The 18,952-nt window shown below is 38.7% G+C and overlaps 1 protein-coding gene across 2 annotated transcripts; it reads left to right on the top strand.

The window, feature by feature from the left end:
- Positions 1–738: 738 nt before the first annotated feature.
- Positions 739–17,532, top strand: s100p (S100 calcium binding protein P). Of its 2 annotated transcripts, none has more exons than XM_026160058.1 (5): positions 739–817; positions 15,448–15,555; positions 16,041–16,211; positions 16,343–16,538; positions 16,695–17,532. In XM_026160058.1, the coding sequence occupies exons 1-5, from the start codon at positions 768–770 to the stop codon at positions 16,977–16,979; spliced, it is 810 nt and encodes a 269-aa protein (XP_026015843.1). In that variant the 5' UTR covers positions 739–767; the 3' UTR covers positions 16,980–17,532. The 2 variants fall into 2 exon arrangements, with proteins under 2 accessions (XP_026015843.1, XP_026015842.1); XM_026160057.1 differs by lacking the exon at positions 739–817 and adding an exon at positions 9,531–9,925.
- The last annotated feature ends 1,420 nt before the right edge of the window (positions 17,533–18,952 follow it).

Below are 18,952 nucleotides of genomic sequence, written 5' to 3'. Positions count from 1 at the left end.
AGTTGGTCTTTGCCTGCTGCTGGTTAAAAAAAATAAAAATTAAAAAAGAAGTAAAAATTGGCAGAGGTTCAGTGCATCTACAAAAAACAGCAAGTTGTGGAACTGTTTCAAAAATAATATTCATCAATGTATAATGTGAAGACTTTGAAATATCTCATCATCTGCAGTATAAAATATCATCAAAAAATTCTGAGAATCTCGAGAAATGCTGTAATTCAGTATTGGATGCCTATGATATTCGAGCCTATCACCCAGAAAAGTAAAAAACTGTCAGACCAGAATGGGATAACGATCGTCGCTCAAAAGTCCTGATCTCCCGAGTTCCCAGATGTTTACACACTGAAGTAGAAAAGGCGATGCGACATAGCTGTCACAACTTTTGTGTGCTGCTGCCATCAAATTGAAAATGAGCGAAAATGTTCTTAAAAGTGTATTTTTTCCCCCCTATGTTCTGTTGTGAATAAAATATGGGTTATAGAGCTCAAGCTTAAAGCATCAAGTATGCAAAAAAGTTTTGTAATTTTGAATAACTGTGAAAAAATTTGCATTAAACTGTCAACTTTCACTGGATGGAAGGCTGTAGTTGCAATTGCACATCTTTCACTACCAGGAAGGTGACCAAAGCTTCCACTTCCTACGATTCTTTCTCTGTTTGTTTATAAGATTCCGCCTCTTCCTGTGGACCTCATATCATAGTTCACTGACTGTGTGGACTAACTGTGAAGCCAGTCCACAGCTACTCAGTCAGTCATAAACACAGCAACAGCATGCTACACCAGAGGACCTTCAGAAAGACCACCATCCACTGCACCCCACGGTGAGATCACTGCTCTGTTTCTCCTTTCGGTCCAGACCAGATCATACGCATTTCCTTTTTGTTTGTTTTTTTTTAAACTCTTTTCACTCTTTTTAGCTTTATGTTTATATGACACAAATAAAATACATGTTTTACTGTCAGATTATGAGAATCTGACTAACACATGTACTGGAAAAAACTTTTCTATAGAACCTAAACATCCACATCCACATTTAGATGTCTCTCATTCCACACATTTGTTTTTTAATAATAGAATTTCAACAATAATCTTTAATGTTCTTGGAAAATAATTATATTACAACAATAATAATACTAGTAATAGTATTTTTTCTCAACATGGATTAGTTATAGCCATGTAGAGATGGATGGATGGGATGAGAGTCTGTTTAATGTTAAGAGGCTCAGTTGTAATACACCATCACATAATCATGAATAGGTAGTACCTGACCATGAGTACTGTCTTTAAAGACTCTGAACCTTTTATTCTTGGACTCTCTTAGAGTAGCTTTGCACTATTCACAGTTCAAAATAATGCTTATTTTTCTTCTTCTGTGTCGATAGCCAGTGCTGTGTATCTGAGATCACCATATCAAGCACACCCCCACTCAATGACATCAAACACAGTCAAGAATAGAAAAAAAAAACTACCTGAAAATTGTAAAGTGTAAATTTAGAGCCATTTGATTACTGAGCTTCCTGCTCTGAGCAAATAACTGTGCATCTCCTGACTTTATTATCTGAAATATTGGCCCTGTTTAATGTGACTTTGATGTATTACACATATTTAATGTATTCCTTTACTTAATTACTCACCAAGAAAGTAATTTTGTGACTTTGTGTTACTACTCATTACATTACTTTTGTGTTACTCTCTAACCAACTCTCTGGCTTGACATGCATTGTGACACATACTAACACCAGTCCCTATCCTAAAGAGCCCATACATACAATATTTCTTTTGTGTTGAAGCTTTAGCACAAAGAAAAATTGAAAACCAGCCCGAAGACACTTCAAAACAATCACCACTGTGTTCTACTGTAGAAACCAGTGCTGGGAGAGAGGGAGGGCAGACTGCCTGCTCATCACTGCCTGCTGAAGATCAGGCTTTGGCTGCTGGGCTGGAATTGGTATCCACTCAGCTTTAACATCACTCTGGGCTTTTCAATAGCTTTGTGTTAACATGCGGTCTGCGCAGATATTTTCGAAAGCCAGTGATGTGTTTGTTTTTGTATGTCCGGAAAACAGCGGCCTGTGTGCAAATATCTGAAGCTGTTTGTAACAAGAGTACAAATATAATCGGAATTGTATTCTGATTACTGAATTTAGTATAATAATGAGTTGCACTGCTGTCTTAACAAAAACGTAATCTATTACTTTGTAGTGCATTACACCCAACACTGGTCCCCTTTAATTTAACTGTCTTGATTTAGAACCAAATAACTAATCATCAAGGCCTAAACAGCTTAGGGCGCCCAGCAGCACAGATAGCCCAGATTGCCCCGGACTCATTGATCAGCATCTAGCAGCTGACAGATGTTTCAGGAAACATCCAGAATAATTGCTCCTATAAAGATTAACATGGCAGACTCTCTAAGAGATATTTTCCCCATCACCTTAGTTGTTCTTTTTTCACCTCTTAGTTTGTTTCCTGTCACTCACTCTTGTTTCCCTTTGCACCAAACACCCTCTCTCTCCTAAATCCCACAATCATCATTACACACTAATTATTAGTGGGAGCAGTGAGGGGCAGTGTGGCTCCTCTGGCTGTTGTTCAGTCTGCAGTATGGGAGGCATGCTGAAGGCTGCCAGAGCTGCTCCATGCCTCATAGACATGGACCGCCTGTTGGCTCAGTCTAGAGGACTCTTATTTGATGAAGCCTTGGATATTAAATGCAAAATGTTCACCTAGCCAGGAAACTTTTTGACTGCAGCTGCGTTTGAAGGTAAGTTCAGACAATTTATGAAACTGAGACAAGGTGAACAACTGTTTGTGAAGCTATTGAGTCCTCTGGTGATATATTTGTGGATTAGGAAGGTGTTTGATTACACTGCTAAAGGTTTCAGAGGGGGTTGGGATTATTGAATATGACAGAGATGCAATCTTGGCATCAGAGCAGTTTCCACACTAAGTGAAGTACCTCTGTCTCAGCTGTGTAAAAACTGCCTTTGTCAATCACTGATAAGAAAACAAAGAGATGCTATTCCTTTTATGACGGCTGTAAAGTCTGATGTGAAGCTTGATCATTTGAGTCGATGTTTGTGTATCAGCCCGGCTGAGGAACAATGTTTAAATTAAACACTGAAAAAAATACATAAAGGCTTTCTATAGCAGGGTGTTAAGGTGTGTTTTCTGATTGGTTCAGCTAGATTATCATCACAAGTTAATGCAACCTCTATGATAGTCAAGCAGAAATGTACTTGCCTGCAATAAAATGCTAACACGGGGCTACAAACAAATCACACGCTTGCACGACTTCAGCATTGGCACCACTAAGCTTGTGTGTTTGGTACAATGCTGCTGATTGTCCTTGACAGCTCCTGTAGTCTCATTTTTCCACTCAAACACCGTCAAAAGTCACCAACTGGGTAATTAAAGGTAAAGTAATGTAAAGTGTCAAATGCAAATTAATTTTCTCTATTGTAGGACTCATTCTAGTGGCCTTCTATTATGGTGAAAATATGACATATTAACCAGGAGCTAGAGATGAGAAAAGACTTCTGATTTAAAGGTTGCTCTATATTTTAAATTAGTTATAGTGGCTGTATTAATGATTTATATTAATGATCAAATGACTCTGTTCAGTATGAAAGAGGTCACCCACAGTGACAAACCCACAGAGAATAATATTATTATTATTAATTTTCTATTCTCAGCTCTGTGGAGCTTTTTGAATCTTTCAGCAAGTCAATTGTGAATGTTTTGGGACTTTTTTTTAACCAAACCTACATTTTTCTGTCTATATATGAAGACAACATGGATTAATACAAATGTTAGCATGCAAATAAGACATTTGTAGCTGTTGGTGGTCATGGCGACTATAAAGCCTGCTCATACAAACTACAAATTGTACAAACGGTTGTTATATTTCTAAAAAAAAGAAGTTGTTTTTTCTTTCATAATTCAAGTTTGAGTCTGTTTGTTTGTTTCCTCCTTCTCCCTTTGTTCACCATTACTTCAAATGTGATAAGACTTCATGTCCTCATAGCTCCTGTCCACACGAGAACATAAATTTTGCTGCCTTCAGTGTCACATTTTTAAGAATTGAATATACGCATGAGGAAACAAATAAAAATAAAAATATAAATATAAATTTGATATAGTCTCAAAATGTTTTCTCCATATTTGGACTGAATGATGCCACCACAGAGCTACTGTAAAGTGTAGCTGTTAATTTAATTACAGCAGCAAAATGACTTTCCAGCAGTCTGGATCATTCCATTAATGTTACCTCGCCGTGAGGAGCCGCGGAGTCTGGTTCTCAGCCATTAACACCAGCTGTCTGCACTGCTCTATTAGCAGTCATTGTAACAGTAACAACAAAATATGTGCCAGATGAAGCATCTTTAATCCAGTCTACAGTAAATCACACTGCTTTACCATCTCTTTCACTTTTTCACCTACAGGATGAGAAAAACAGTGAATGTTCATATTATCATGTGGTTTATTGTTTGTTTATATTCTCCTGAGAACCAGCCCATTCATTTATGTCCTCTGTAATAAACATTTGTTTTTGGTCTATATCTTTTGACTTATTTGAGCTATCCTAATAAGTCCTGACGGACTAAATAGAGGACATCCTGGTCTTTCCATTGATATCTCATGTGTTTGGGTGGCCTCTTTTAGCTCCACAGAGAAAGGAAATCGCAAATAACATTCAATGGGAAGATTCATTTTTCCTCGATTATCAGGATATGAAGAAGTTATGAACTTGCAATTTTATCTTACAAATCTCACCGGACTATTATTACCTAGAATCATCAGATCTACTAATTTATAATAATTGCTCGGATGACCTGTGAATGTCATCCCACATGTGTTTACTGTTTATAAAGACCACATATTACCTCCCTTATTATACCAAAAACAGGAGATCCTGCAATGGCTATTAGTCCCAAATGACAAATAGTGACCTGGTGATTTGAGGTTGTTTTTTGTTTTCTCTGCTCACGTTTTCTGCCTCTCTCCAACTCAAGGTTTAGAGAGGCTGCGTTTCTTTATAAAAACCGTGACTCACATCTCTACACACCACAGGGACCCATTCAAACAAATGGAAAGCTCCATTTCCATTATAAGAGTAAAATCTTAAAGCATGATGAGACGGATGAGATGGATGGCAGCATGCATTAAGGAACATCTTAATGTCTTTCAAGTGACTCAACAGTTATTATCTGGCAGCCTATTAGTAACATGAGATGTCTAGTTGAGTGTACCAGACACTTTCAAAATTTTAAATTCAGAGAGATTTTTCAGTAAATTGGATTAAAATGTGCATAACATGAAACACAGATATGGGTCGGGAATGGAGGTTTCTTTTTCTCAGGAATGGTCTCTGATGCCTTGCAAATAGGGCGTTATGCAAAACCAAATTGAGCTATGGACTTCAGTATCCACCATTGAAGTCAACCAATATTGTCCATTTCACCTAGTTCTTGATTTAAAGGAAAATTCAATGAAAGCTACATATGTTTGAAGCATGTTTTCTGTTTGCTTGTCAGCCAGTTATGTAATAGCCAACCGCTGATTTCTAATACGTACCTTGCTGTAATCTTGTTTGCGCTACATTGCTTTGCTTCCCTCCCTGAGCCTGGTCCTGTCTCTTCCTGTTAAATGGGAGTTCTTCCTTCCCACTGTCACACGTCTTTGTCAGGGCTTCACAGCTGGTTAATTTCTTCTTGTTTTATTATATTTTAAGGCTAAATAAACAACTGTTACATGGATAAAATTTTAGTGGTTGGCTACTGCATTTGTGCCTTCAAGTAAACAACATACACTTGCTTAACCAATCACATTGCACCTCCATTTTTAAAGTCAAGGGGAAAAGACCCTGTAAACAGAGTTCTAAGAACTACAATGATCCTCAGTTCCTGCAATTATGAAACAAGCAAGGGAGCACTACTTCGAGCAGTTACTATAAAAGTGAAACATTTGAAATTCAATGTACCCTTTGACGTAAGCCTTATTGCTAAAGCACATGCTACATAACTGTAATGCCCCTGGTCTACTTCCAAATAGGAAGATGAATGCCACCATAGCTTCTCTTGCCTCATGTTTCAAATCTGCCTTCTAACTGATGAGGGTCAGTTAAAGGGAAAAAAAGACAAATAGATAATGTTCAAAAAGATATGCATCAATGCAGAATGATTTCAACCTAGGTGAAAACAATCCTGTCACAATAACCATTTAGCATAAATGACCTTGCCATAAACAATTAGTTGCTTTTGGGGACAACGTGGCCATCCACCTGGGCTTAACATCACAAGCACATCTTTACTACTTTGTCCAAGCATTTCACTACATATCGTACTGTGTATGACTGTGTACGTGACAAATAAAATTTGAATTTGAATTTGAATTTGAATTTGAATTTTGAATTTGAATTTACTGTTTATTCCTCTTTTATTAGTTCTTTCAGTCACAGTACGTATTTTACAAGCTATAGAGTGCAGAATTTCAATTCTAAACAAAGCTGAACAGCTGTGTTATGCTTTCACGGTCTGCTCAGCAGCCACTCAGAAAAAAGACAACTGCAGATTACACACACTGAACAGATGCCATCCGAATAACCTTCCAGAAACAGACCCATGACATCACTGCTGAGACACACCCTCAGTGGCAACATAAATCTGTTTTCATGGTCACTCTGTGGTGACAGAAAGCGAGTGCACATTACAGAAACCATTAAATTTAAGAGTGAAGAAGTGATTTAGGGGTTTTGTGTGTGTGTGTGTGTGTGTGTGTGTGTACGTGTAGGCATGCCTCTGTGTCTAACCCTGTCACAGAGAATGGCAGCACCTGTGGTATCGCTACACCACCTGACGCTCCTGCCTTCCAGGAACACTGAGAGGTTTAAGTTGTCAAAGAGAGACAAGTGCTTAGGTTATGACCTGCTTGAGATGACGCCAGCACGTGTGTGTGTGTGCATCATGTACATGAGGACAGTAATATGTAGGCACCAAGTCCGAGCACGTGTTCATGGCAGTATTTTTGACCACATAAGACTACATTCCTCTGGTGGACATGCTGGCCATGACCTTTTTAACAGACGTAGTGGAAAAATAACAATGAGTTTCTGCTTTTTATAATATACAGATTTTTAGGATTACCTAAAACCAACTGCCATCAGATTAAATTCACAATGCACATGATACTAATACATGACCCATGGATACAGTGCAATAGCTGAGAACACCTCAGCCATAGTTTTTATTTTGCAAATATTGCTTTTAGTCTAGTTCTATACATGTGTAATAACATCTTAATCTATTGATTTATTTTATTTTATTTTATTTGGCTGCACTTTATTTAAAAAAAAAAAAACTATCCCGTTTTATTGTGATGTTCTTGTTTGTCTTTGTGCACAGAATTTTATTCAGCCATGCATCTGTAAAGAAATCTGAATATGATCCTGACTCAACCTCATGGAAAACAGCTCTGGCATTCAACAGTTTTGGTGCTGTTTCCATAATTTAATACTTGTCGTGCTTTAAATATTTGGTAAAATAATGTGATAAATACTAAAAATATATACAAAGCTATACATGGACATACATATACAAAGCTGTTGTTTCAAATATCTGTCACTTAAAGGTCAAACTCAGAGCATGTCACATGCTCACACTCTGTGTGGTGCCAGACATTAGATGAGGGCAGTATAGAAAAAACAGCATTAAGAAAATTATGAAAGAAATCAGTCAGTTACAATACTGTATAAGATTGAGAAAAAGCACTAGAATAATTGAATCAAAAATAACATAATAAAAACTCTAAAAACAAATACGATGCAGTAAGTTTTATAATTTAAGCATTTCATTTCCAGTTTGGTCGTCAGTGGTTTCTATAGTCTAGTATTGCTTGCAGCATAATTTCTCCAGGTTTCTATTCTTACAAAGTTCTATTCATTGTTTTCGTATTTTAATTTTTTTTTTATAATATTAACATAAATTTTCCTACTCTCCGAAGCACCTTGGGCTGGAATACAGACTGCATAAAAAACATTGACAGAGCCACCATGACAGCGCCCACTAGTCTGTGAAGCGCTTGTGTGAAGCCTCAAGCTGAGCATAGTGTCATCAGCATGTTCCAAAGCCAGGAAAGATGAGTGAGACGTATATTTGACTAAGAAATAGAAGATGCTCCACACTCCCAAGGTATCAACCATAATTCAATTAAATTCAGTTCATTTTTATTTTATTTATATAACGCCAAATCACAACAACAGTTGCCTCAAGGCGCTTTATATATTGTAAGTTAGATCCTACAATAATACATACAGAGAACAACCCAACAATCATATGACCCCCTATGAGCAAGCACTTTGGGGACAGTGGGAAGGAAAAACTTCCTTTTAACAGGAAGAAACCTCCGGCAGGACCAGGCTCAGGGAGGGGTTGAGGGTTGAGAGAAGGAAGACGGGATAGAAGACATGCTGCAGAAGACAGACGGAGATTAATAACAAGTACGATTCAGTGCAGAGAGGTCTATTAACACATAGTAAGTGAGAAAAGTGACTGAAGAAGAAATACTCAATGCATTGTGGGAATTATTTACCAGAATTACAGAGCATTTGGAGACGGATGTTAATCTTGCTGTAGATTTTTATACAGTTAGACAACTCTTTGTAACCTACAGCTGGTCATTAGAAAGAATACAAGTTAAAGCCAATTCCACAATGTCTTTGTTTCAGAGGAGCCATAATATACTAAGAATGAGAACTAATTGTAAAATTGTTTCTAGTTAAACCCAGTGGCCTTGTGCTTTCATTTCTGAAAGCTGCACTAACCTTTCCATTAGAACAAAAATATATCTAAAATGTTGATAGGCCTAGCAGCACTCAACACAGCAGAGCAAAAGAAAGCTCAACAACATGGCCAGTTAAATGGGATATTGATGTTTCAGGATTGCCATAAAACAGGCACAAAGACAGGATAAACTATACGCAACACCAAGACCAAACCAATTTGCTATAATATGCAGCCAAAAAGTGTGACTGAAAAATAAAATTCAAACTGTTTCCTAACAATTTCAATTGTTATCCATTCTGCATTCCCCAGTTGCCACTAAAGCTTCAGGTTCCGCATCATAAATCAGGTCCATCAGGGCAAAGTCAGTCAGTGTTCTGTCAGTCATACTCCTGAGATATGTAGCTAAGCATCATAAAGTGCTGACAGAGTCCTAAGCACTATGGTATTAATGGCAGCCATCATGGTTTATGCTCCACATCATGATTCTTGCAGTACAGCGTTTGCAGATTTTCAGCAGGATCTTCACTGCTTAGAATGATTCGCTCTCTGTTTTTGAAAACCTAAAAAAAAATAAAAACTGCTTTAATGTGCTCATTTCAAAATCCAACATGACCAAAGTGGCACCAGAAGCCATGACTTAGAGACTTGACAGCGCTCCTCCCTTCCATGCAGCACGGACACCTCCCACAACCACCCTAAAACATGCAGATGAGGATGATGTAAGCTCAGTGACTGAGATTTGACCCATCAGACAGAGCAGCAGTCAAAAACAGAGCCACAAGGCTTCGTTCGCCCCAGACACAGAGAAGGGGGGGTCTGTGCTGTTTTTTATTTTTAGAACAATCGATCAGAAAACTACATTAATGACAATTTGAAAACAGCAACAGGAGCTTTATGTACGAGAAAATTATTTCATTGTCTCTGACACCGGTAACTGTATTCTTCTTGTTGGGTTTTACTGAGAAATTAAAGCACTGCTGAGGCTTCCTGAAAGGCATCAGTCATAGCATTAGATCTAGTCTTTAGATAAAGAGCTAAATTTTCCAATGGGTGAAGGTGTTGTGAAGCATAAGGTGACATGGTAGGGGACAACTGCTCCGACAGTCTGACCATTGACTTTTATCCAACACCGCCGTCAGAAATCAGGTGAGCTCTGTTTCATCATCACTGCTCAGGTGGGAGCCATAAAATCTTAGCAATGCATCCTCTTCTCTAGATTTAGCATTTTCATTTAAACCACCATCAGTATGGAACTATTTGTTACAATATAGCATATTTGTCTGTGTTAGTCCTGGGATACTGAACTCAAGTAAAAGTATTGTTACTTTATTTGCATTTTCAAGCAAAAGCTGAATTTAAAATAGACAAATATTTACACATTAAATGTCAGCCAGTTATTTTATATCTGATGGCTCTCATCTTCTCTGCCACAGACAGAGACATATACGTTACCACCTCATACCACAATACGTGAATTTATGTGTTATTAATTATTAAGCCCTTTTTATATTATATTTACACTTTCTTCGAAGAAGTTCTTAAATTTTATATTAATTTCACTTCTTCTATATAAGTTTTACCTGATTAAGCTATTTTGCCTTGTTATAGTGTATTTATTTTATTAAGCGTTTACTGTTTTAAAGCTCTGTTAAGAGCTGTGTTTAATGCTGTGAAACAGCAACATAAAGGAAGTATATCTTACCTTAAAACTATAAGAAGAAGGATAATTACATAGTAATAAAATAAAAGAATACCATTTATAAATACTGTCAACTAAAATAAGCCATGAGCAGAGCCTTGAGCTCTAACAGAGACTCTGTACTTGAGCATGTTCAGCAATACTACTGTAGTATAATGAAACACCAGCCTTACTCACAGGTCTTGAAAGAGTGATACTATTAGCACAAGTTTTTCCTTCCTTCCTGAGAGATTTACAGATTCACAGTCACTTGAAGATGACTCTTGCCCAGCACCGAGCCAGGCACTTGTGTGATATCTCTATGTCAGAAATTGTTTTCATGAGTGTTCAGCTGATCCAATGTGCTGCAGCAAGAGTACTAACAGAGACTAGAAAGACAGATCATATTTCTTCCATATTAACGTCTCTTTATTGGCTCCTGTTAAATAATGAATTCGGTCTATAATACTTCTCTTCACATACAAAGTCCTGAATGATCAGTCCCTCCCTTATTTAAAGATACCACTAATAGTACCAATTTATCTTAATAGAGCACTTTGCTCTCAGAGTGCAGACTTGTTGTTCCTAGGCTTCTTGTCTTATCACTACTCATGTGTTAATAAGCCACCATTGCACATCATTGCTTTTTGTCTACTCTCTTTTGTAGTTGTTCTGTTTGTTCTTTGCGGCCAAAATCCACCTTGTTTGGCCTGGAGCTTTTAATCATGAAGCCATGTTGACTTACAGTCCTTTGTGTTTTGTCTGGAATAATACCTCCGTCTTCAGGTTGGAAACCTCTGATTTAGGCCGTGGTTTACATTTCAGTCATAAAACGGGATTCTTTGCTTCCAGTGTTGACATTTCCCACCACTGATCGTCTTATCGTCAGAGTAGACTTCAGTGAAGGTAAAGTGTCGCTAAGCTGCCACTAAGAGCCCCACAGTGCTGTGCTAAAAAGCTGGTCTGAAACTGTTCACCTCAACCAACAGTACAACACACACCTACAAGATAAGTAAATATTGAGACTCAGGCACCCATGGTTTATCAGCCATTGCCCGATTTTTTAACAGACTGTGTGCAATGTAATGAAGCATGCTTTAGTCAATATTAAGCGCTGTCATGTTGACCACTTCTGTTTAAGTAGACAGGTGCAAACAGCAGATTTGCTTCTCTGCTTGTTCTCGTCTCTGAAACAATTTTTGTATATAAATTGAAAAACACAAGATGAACATGAACCTCTTTAGCTTTATTTTTTTTCTGCTTCTGCCCTAAGAGCTCACAGAAAACTTAAAAAATGTTATAGTGCTCTATCAGGTTGTTTTTGAACCTTTTTGTGGACTGCATCCTGTTTTTCTGTAGCTAAGGCTTACCATCTGACATGTATTATGATTTAGGACCCAAATGCAGGCTGGGCTAACAAAAGGTGAGCCTTTTATTCACACTGAATCCAGAGTCCAAACCAAGACCAAAGGCTAAGTCCAAAATGGCAACAAACAGAAATCCAAAAATATCAGGGAACCACAAGGAACACATGCTCTGACAAAGAACGAAGACAAGGGCAGGCCAGAGTGACTAAGCACAGACTTATTGGCATAACCAATAAATCAAAATACAAGGAACCCAATAAAATAACCATAGGTACTAACAGAAACTAGAATATTAAAATATCAACAAACTCATGATAGTACAATAATTATTGAAATACAAAGAAATCAAGGGAAACCATATTTAAATCAGAACAATATAAAAGGCAACATAACTGAGGCCGGGGTACAAAGAAACAACCCCAAACCAAAAGCCTTTACTTTGTATTTATAGAAACCAGGAAAACTCCAATAACAAACAGATCGACCGTGACACCAGAGGTTTGCAACTTGTGGTGAATCCTCTGTGGTTTTGGTCATGAAGTCTTCAGATGTTTGTGAACATCCTGGAGGGATCATGTCCTTGACTTGCTGTGCATTCTTACAGAGCTTTTCAGTCAACCTATTAATGGTTTGCAAATGTTTGTCTGTATTTCTGCTCTCTATCTCATCTCCTGGGCACACCTCTTACTTGGATCACATCTTCTAAACTATAAAATGGTGCTATAACTTATAAAACGACACTAGCATTTACATAATATAATGTTTCTTTCTGGTTCAGGTGAGAATGGTGTCTGACCTTGGTGACGTCGGCTTTTACGGACAGTGTGGTGTCTATTTGTGCAGGAGGTCTTAAACTGCACAGGAATGGGTGCAATGTGGAGTGGGCAGTGTGTCCACATACCACTTCATGTGTGACCGTGGAGTTTTTCCATTAATTTACAGACATAAGTGTCCAAATAGCTGACAAATATAACACTCGAAGACACACAGGGCACCCTGCGTAGGCATGCAGTCAGTCAACACGTTCATTACTCATAAATCAGACCCACATATGTTCTCAGTTAAGACACGTGCACAGACACAAGTGCCATTCACACTTATTTTAGCTTACAGCGTAAAAAGAAACTGCAGGCGAACTGATGAATTTAATGCAATCTTGCATGTCCTTGTCAGGTATTAGCAATAAAAAATATTGTTTTAACACTAGCACAACTGATGTTAAAAGATCTGTAAAAATATTTAAAAAATGTGACCCTGGACACACCTACTGTGTGAATAATAAGTCTTACAGTAATAAGTCTACACAGACTTTTGGTTTCATGGGGCACAAATCCCAGTCTCCTGCATGAAAATCCTGCATTAAACATCCTCCCTGCATGGATGTTGTTGCCATGAAGGCAAACCTTTACCTTTTACTGTCCTAGAACACCACACGCTACACACATATACCTTTCACAGCAAGCTTGAAACTCTTATTACTGACTGATGAATAAACTTGGGTGTGTCAGCATTTAATGTAACTGGGTCTCTAGCTGTTTACCATGATGTGAACACACATCATGGTAAACAGCTGGGGTTGCTCTCACCTACTGATGTTTGCTGCAGTACAGTAATGCCTTGGAAACATAGTATTCAAGACATGTTTTGTCTCTAAAGACTGTCTCGTGATTAGGGATGGGTACTGGTATCCGGTGCCATCATGGCACCGGTTCTGACATAAACGGTAGTAACCAGACCGAAAAGCAGCGCACATTTCGGTGCTTTATTTGGGTGCTTCTTTTCCTGAGCTGTGATACGCTTTAGATTCTAGCCAATCATTTTACGTCTCCGAGGATAGTAGGCGGGTCCAGGTACATACGTTCTTTTAGAGCAGAGCTACAGATTAAAAATGTCCAAGGCGAAGCGGTCAAAAGACTGGCTGTACTTCACAGCAAAATATGCAAACTCAGCAGCCTGCAACAAGTGCTTTAAGCTGATACTGTGATACTGTCAAAGGAGGTAACACCTCAAATCTGATGAAACACCTGGCAACGCATAGCGTTTTTTTTTTTAAAAGCCGAAAAATGCGCCGTATTTGATAGCTTGCTGCAAGACCTCACACCGAGCACATCTACTGCGGGTGTGGTGCCTGTTATCGGGCCCGGAGTTAGAGTCCTGGCCCCTAGCCCTGCCAGTGTAGCAGAAATGATGACGGATGATGATGGCAGCAGCCGTTCTTCTCTGTGTGAGTCGCTTAATGTTGTTCGTGTGTATTTTACGTTGAGTAGGCTAACCACGTTATTACATTAATGCATGTAAGGTGAACTAGCAAACATCATCATAGCTACATGCGGCTGTCTTCTTGTTTGATGGCAGATGCTCCCTTCACCCTGGCCAAAAAGGCTAAAATGACCAAAGAAAAAGTGGAAAACATGAGAGGTTTTTGGACAAAGTTTGTGTTTTTTCCATTGTTTAAGCACTGCTTCCAGCCAAGAGTGATACCATATATGCCCTATAGCTGCAGAAAAGGCTAACATTGTTATCTTTTTACAAAAAAACAGCTGAACATGAGAGGTTTTTGGACAAAGTGTGTGTTCTCCATTCCTTAAGCACCGGTTTGAGCACTGTTTAAGCACCGGCACCGTTTCAAAAGTACCGGTTTGGCACCAGTATCGGATAAAACCTAAATGATACCCATCCCTACTCATGATAGGATCACACCAACTGCGATACTAGTGACTTTTCAACTAAAATAAGCCCATCTTCAGCTTCATTTTCATGTTAAAGCCAGCTACATTCCTATAAGGCTTTGTGACTATAGTATGAATGGTTGAGGTACGATTGTCTACAGAAATGCAGAGTTGTCTACAAGTCATTATTTGACTTGGGCTACCAATTAGCCCTCTGGGATTAGGAATTGGAATTGGGCAACCTGATATCGCAGCAAAATGTGTAATAGACACGCCAGTCCACTGTGTCCATTTCACACTTTAGAGAAGTAAAGTGTGAAACAGACAAGCATGCAGAAGAACCAGCCGAGGGAGATATCATATTTCAAGCCAACATGAAAATAATCATGGGAAAGTGTTTCAACACACATTATTACAGTATTTTCATGTATACATAGTAGCCTCCTAGTTTAATTGTTTCTGGCAATTAAGGACCCTGCAATGCACTTCATATGTTTTTGCTTACTTCCAACTTCTTGATTTTAAATATATTATCTCCCCCTGGTGGTAATGCAGCGTGAAATAGACACGGAGGTCTGGCGTGTGTATTACATGTTTTGCTGTGAGACTGGGTTGGATTGGAAATATAGAAGAGTAATTAGCTAGGACAAATCCTAGTACACACCGAACTTCTGTTCACAGACAGGCAAACACCCACTAATGTAATGACAAACGCATTTGTGGTAGTTCCTACTTTCAAATGTGTGATGATGCGCACAATACAGTATCAGCCACACTTTCACAGCTGGTAAGAATCTAAGTATTGTTTCTTTCTTTTTTAAATGTGTGCATTCAACACCAACAGATCAATCTAGAAATACCTTCTGAAGCTGACCAGAAAACTGTCAAGACAATAGAAATTATATCTTGCAGGGTGTGTTGGTTCTTAAATGCTACTTTTTGTATGTTTCACAGTTGGGTCAGCACCTCTGGCAGCAGCAGTGGACTACAATTTGAGCGTTCCTCAGAAAGAATGTTTCTGTGGGCAGGAAGTAAAGCAACAGATGGAAGATCTGATCGCAGGTGTGATATGTGTGTGTAATCGGAAGGTTGCCGGTTCGAGCCCCGGCTCGGACAGTCTCGGTCGTTGTGCCCTTGGGCAAGACACTTCACCCGTTGCCTACTGGTGGTGGTCAGAGGGCCCGGTGGCGCCAGTGTTCGGCAGCCTCGCCTCTGTCAGTGCGCCCCAGGGTGGCTGTGGCTACAATGTAGCTTGCCATCACCAGTGTGTGAATGTGTGTGTGAATGGGTGGATGACTGGTTGTGTAAAGCGCTTTGGGGTCCTTAGGGACTAGAAATGCGCTATACAAATACAGGCCATTTTTATAATATATATATATATATATATATATATGTGTGTGTGTGTGTGTGTGTATGTGTATATGTGTATATATATATATATATATATATTTATTTTTTAATTAATTAATTAATTTTTAAATTCAGTCTTGCTTATTATTATAATTATAATTAGGAGGAGATGCTTCATCAATATTCACCTTTTTTAGATCCATCTACCAGAAGATTCGTGAATATGAGGTCCTGGACAGGAGGAAGACAGTGACAGCTCTGAGGGCAGGAGAGGACAGAGCCATCCTGCTGGGCCTCAGCATGGTCTTCTTCTCCATCATGATGTACTTTGTTGTGGGAATCACCATCCTGCGCTCTTATTCTGACAGGTAATAGGCTGAATTAATTTCAGTAATATTTAAGAAAGGTCTTGCGAATAATCTTATCAGAGGAGTTTCCTTGGAAACTTTCTGCTGCATATCCTCATAACATCAAGTGGAGTCTTTGTCTTTTTCTCCAGCGTGTGGACCGATGAGACAAGCTGCACTATTGTCAACTCCACTATAGTTTGGGATGTGAACTGTTCATACAGCTGTGGAACGGAGTGCTGGAAAAGGTCTCACTACCCTTGTCTCCAGGTGTACGTCAGCCTTAACTCATCTGGAAAAGTGGTACGACTGTTCCATAACGAGGAGACGCAGGACAACAACCCTGAGGTACTCAGTAATTGCTGGCATCTTTGGTGTGCACTTTTCCATCCAAACAGCACACAGCAAAAATGAGAGAACAGCAGTACACTTTACACTAGTAGCATAATCTAAAAGAGTTACCAAACACAGCTGTTACTTTCACTCTTCTTCTATCCTGTTCAGTGCTTCTACATCCCAAAGTGCCGTAAGGACTACGCAGCCATGCAGGGCTTGGTTCAGAACATTTCCGAGCGTCTTCGGTCTCAGCACACACTTCAGTGTTTCGTGGACCGCACAGACAAAACAGACAGCGCCATCCTGACACAAATCTACAGTCAGATCGCTGTCTTCCACTCCCTCTTCTGGCCCACCTGCACTTTGATTGGAGGAAGCGTCATCATTGCCATGGTGAAGTTGACTCAGTACCTGTCTGTCGTGTGCGACAGACTGAGCCGCATCAAGAGGTGAAGGGTTTCGAGGCTACAAAGACAAGGGGCAATAAGCAGAGTCATGGTGTCAAGACTGAAACACAAAAAGGCTGAGATGTGGTTTGTCTGTGGCAGCTGACACGCTATGACTCGAACATTTTCTGATAATCACAAAGAAGCGTTTCTCTTTGTTATTATGCTTGACTCCAGTGGAGCCTGTGGGTAAATCACAGGATTTTTACTTATGTCACTTGTTACATACATATTTAAGTGCCTGTTCTGCTTTATATGTCTATTTGTTAAATAATTTAGCAAATACTCTTATTAGCCTTTTTGCTAAGAGCTGGATGAGAAGGTCGCTGTAGTGCCAAAGCAAGTGAAACAGCTACCCAAGTTTCAGAAAAGTGTAGATTAACCCTCCTGCCAGTTGCTTTTTAAATTTGTAATTGTCTTTATGCTAAGGAAACGTAGCATAAACATCTTAGCTTAAAAACTAGCATACAGACATAGCATAGTCCCTAGTCATTAGGGGTGTCAAAAATTCATAGGCTGCATCCTCCTGAGGACCCGGCCTTCACGGTCCTCCGAAGGCCGGGTAGGCCGGAAGTGAGCGACTGTGAATTGGACGGTCTAGCCTTCAGTTTTGCGTCACTAGCTGTCTTGGTGGAGTTTAATAAACTCGGCTGTCTTCTCCTTTCTACCTAAAATATAACAGGACACTGGCGTGAATTCTCGATCATCACACACTAATGTTTAATCGGTTTTCTGTTTGACTGATTTATTCAGCTGTGTGAAAACTATAACTTTAATCTCAGCCAAACTGATTTACTCAGGAACAAATAAAACACTGAAAAAAGCCAAACAATAACAGTTTTAAGTTATCTAAGTGACTTATATATCATGTTTAACCTGAAAAGCAAAAGACAGCGGGGATCTGAAAACGATGTGCCGGGAGTCCGGTGTTTATCGCCAGCTCTAGTGAGCAGTGAACCCCGGCTAGCTTATTTGACCAAAAAGTCAAACTATTTCCTTAAGAACAGATTAGTTCTTAAACTTTAGCTTAGTATCAAATTTTTTATTTAAATTATTGTGGTTTCCATATATCAAAGGCTGCTAATGCTTAACTGGTCTTGTCTCTTAGAAGTAGGTTTTTAAACTGACTGGAAATCATGTTGGGGTTTGGTGAAGTGACTGCTGCCTGAAATCTTACAATCTTATTTTTTTGGTTTTAGGGGTATAACGTGGCATAAGATAATATAATAATCTAACAGCTCTTATAGCTCCCTCAGTCAGCTGATGACTCTGAAACCACTTCAAGCCTTTGGTATTTTACAATTTTTGCAGATTTTGAGTCTGATGTTCATTTATTCACAGCTGAGGAGTAACAAATATGTCAGAATTTCTGGGTTTCCATAATGTTTGTCTTTTAAAAATCTACTTTTAGCAAACAATCAAACCCTGACAGTCATTTTTTAAAGCCACACTTATATAAAACCAGAATTCTTTCTGCACAATAAGTCAGGTATTTTGCAAGTTATATAGTCTCTCTGAGAGATTTTGTTTTTTCCTTTTTCATATCAGGTTGAACTGATTCAGCTATACAGTGTTAAGTAAAGTGAGTTTTGAAATGTGTTTTTAATGATTCTGTGGGAGGAAGATGGGAAATGGTCGTTAAACTAAAATAAACTGAAAACAGCTGGAATTAAGAGGAATGATGGTAAACAGAAAGGTTATCAATGAACTTTATCATCAACCATTAACCGAACATTTTTTATCTATTTTAAATCACCGAGCTCGCTTACCAAATACAGCACATTAATCTCACTCTTTTTGACTTTAGAACAAAGGATAAATTGGTGGTAATCCTTTACAGCCTCCTAATTAGGAGTCACAGCTTCACATGTTATACTACAAACAACTTGGTTTTACATTTTCTTTCTAACATTTTGTTGCATAAATGATTGTACTACCAAATAAACACAAGTTGCCTGTCAAAAAGAAGTGGTGACTGTT

This window comes from Astatotilapia calliptera, chromosome 23 (assembly GCF_900246225.1).
Source record: "Astatotilapia calliptera chromosome 23, fAstCal1.2, whole genome shotgun sequence".
Lineage (NCBI taxonomy): Eukaryota > Metazoa > Chordata > Actinopteri > Cichliformes > Cichlidae > Astatotilapia > Astatotilapia calliptera.
The sequence above is the reverse complement of the archived record's forward strand: the minus strand, read 5'-3'. Positions and strand labels throughout refer to the sequence as shown.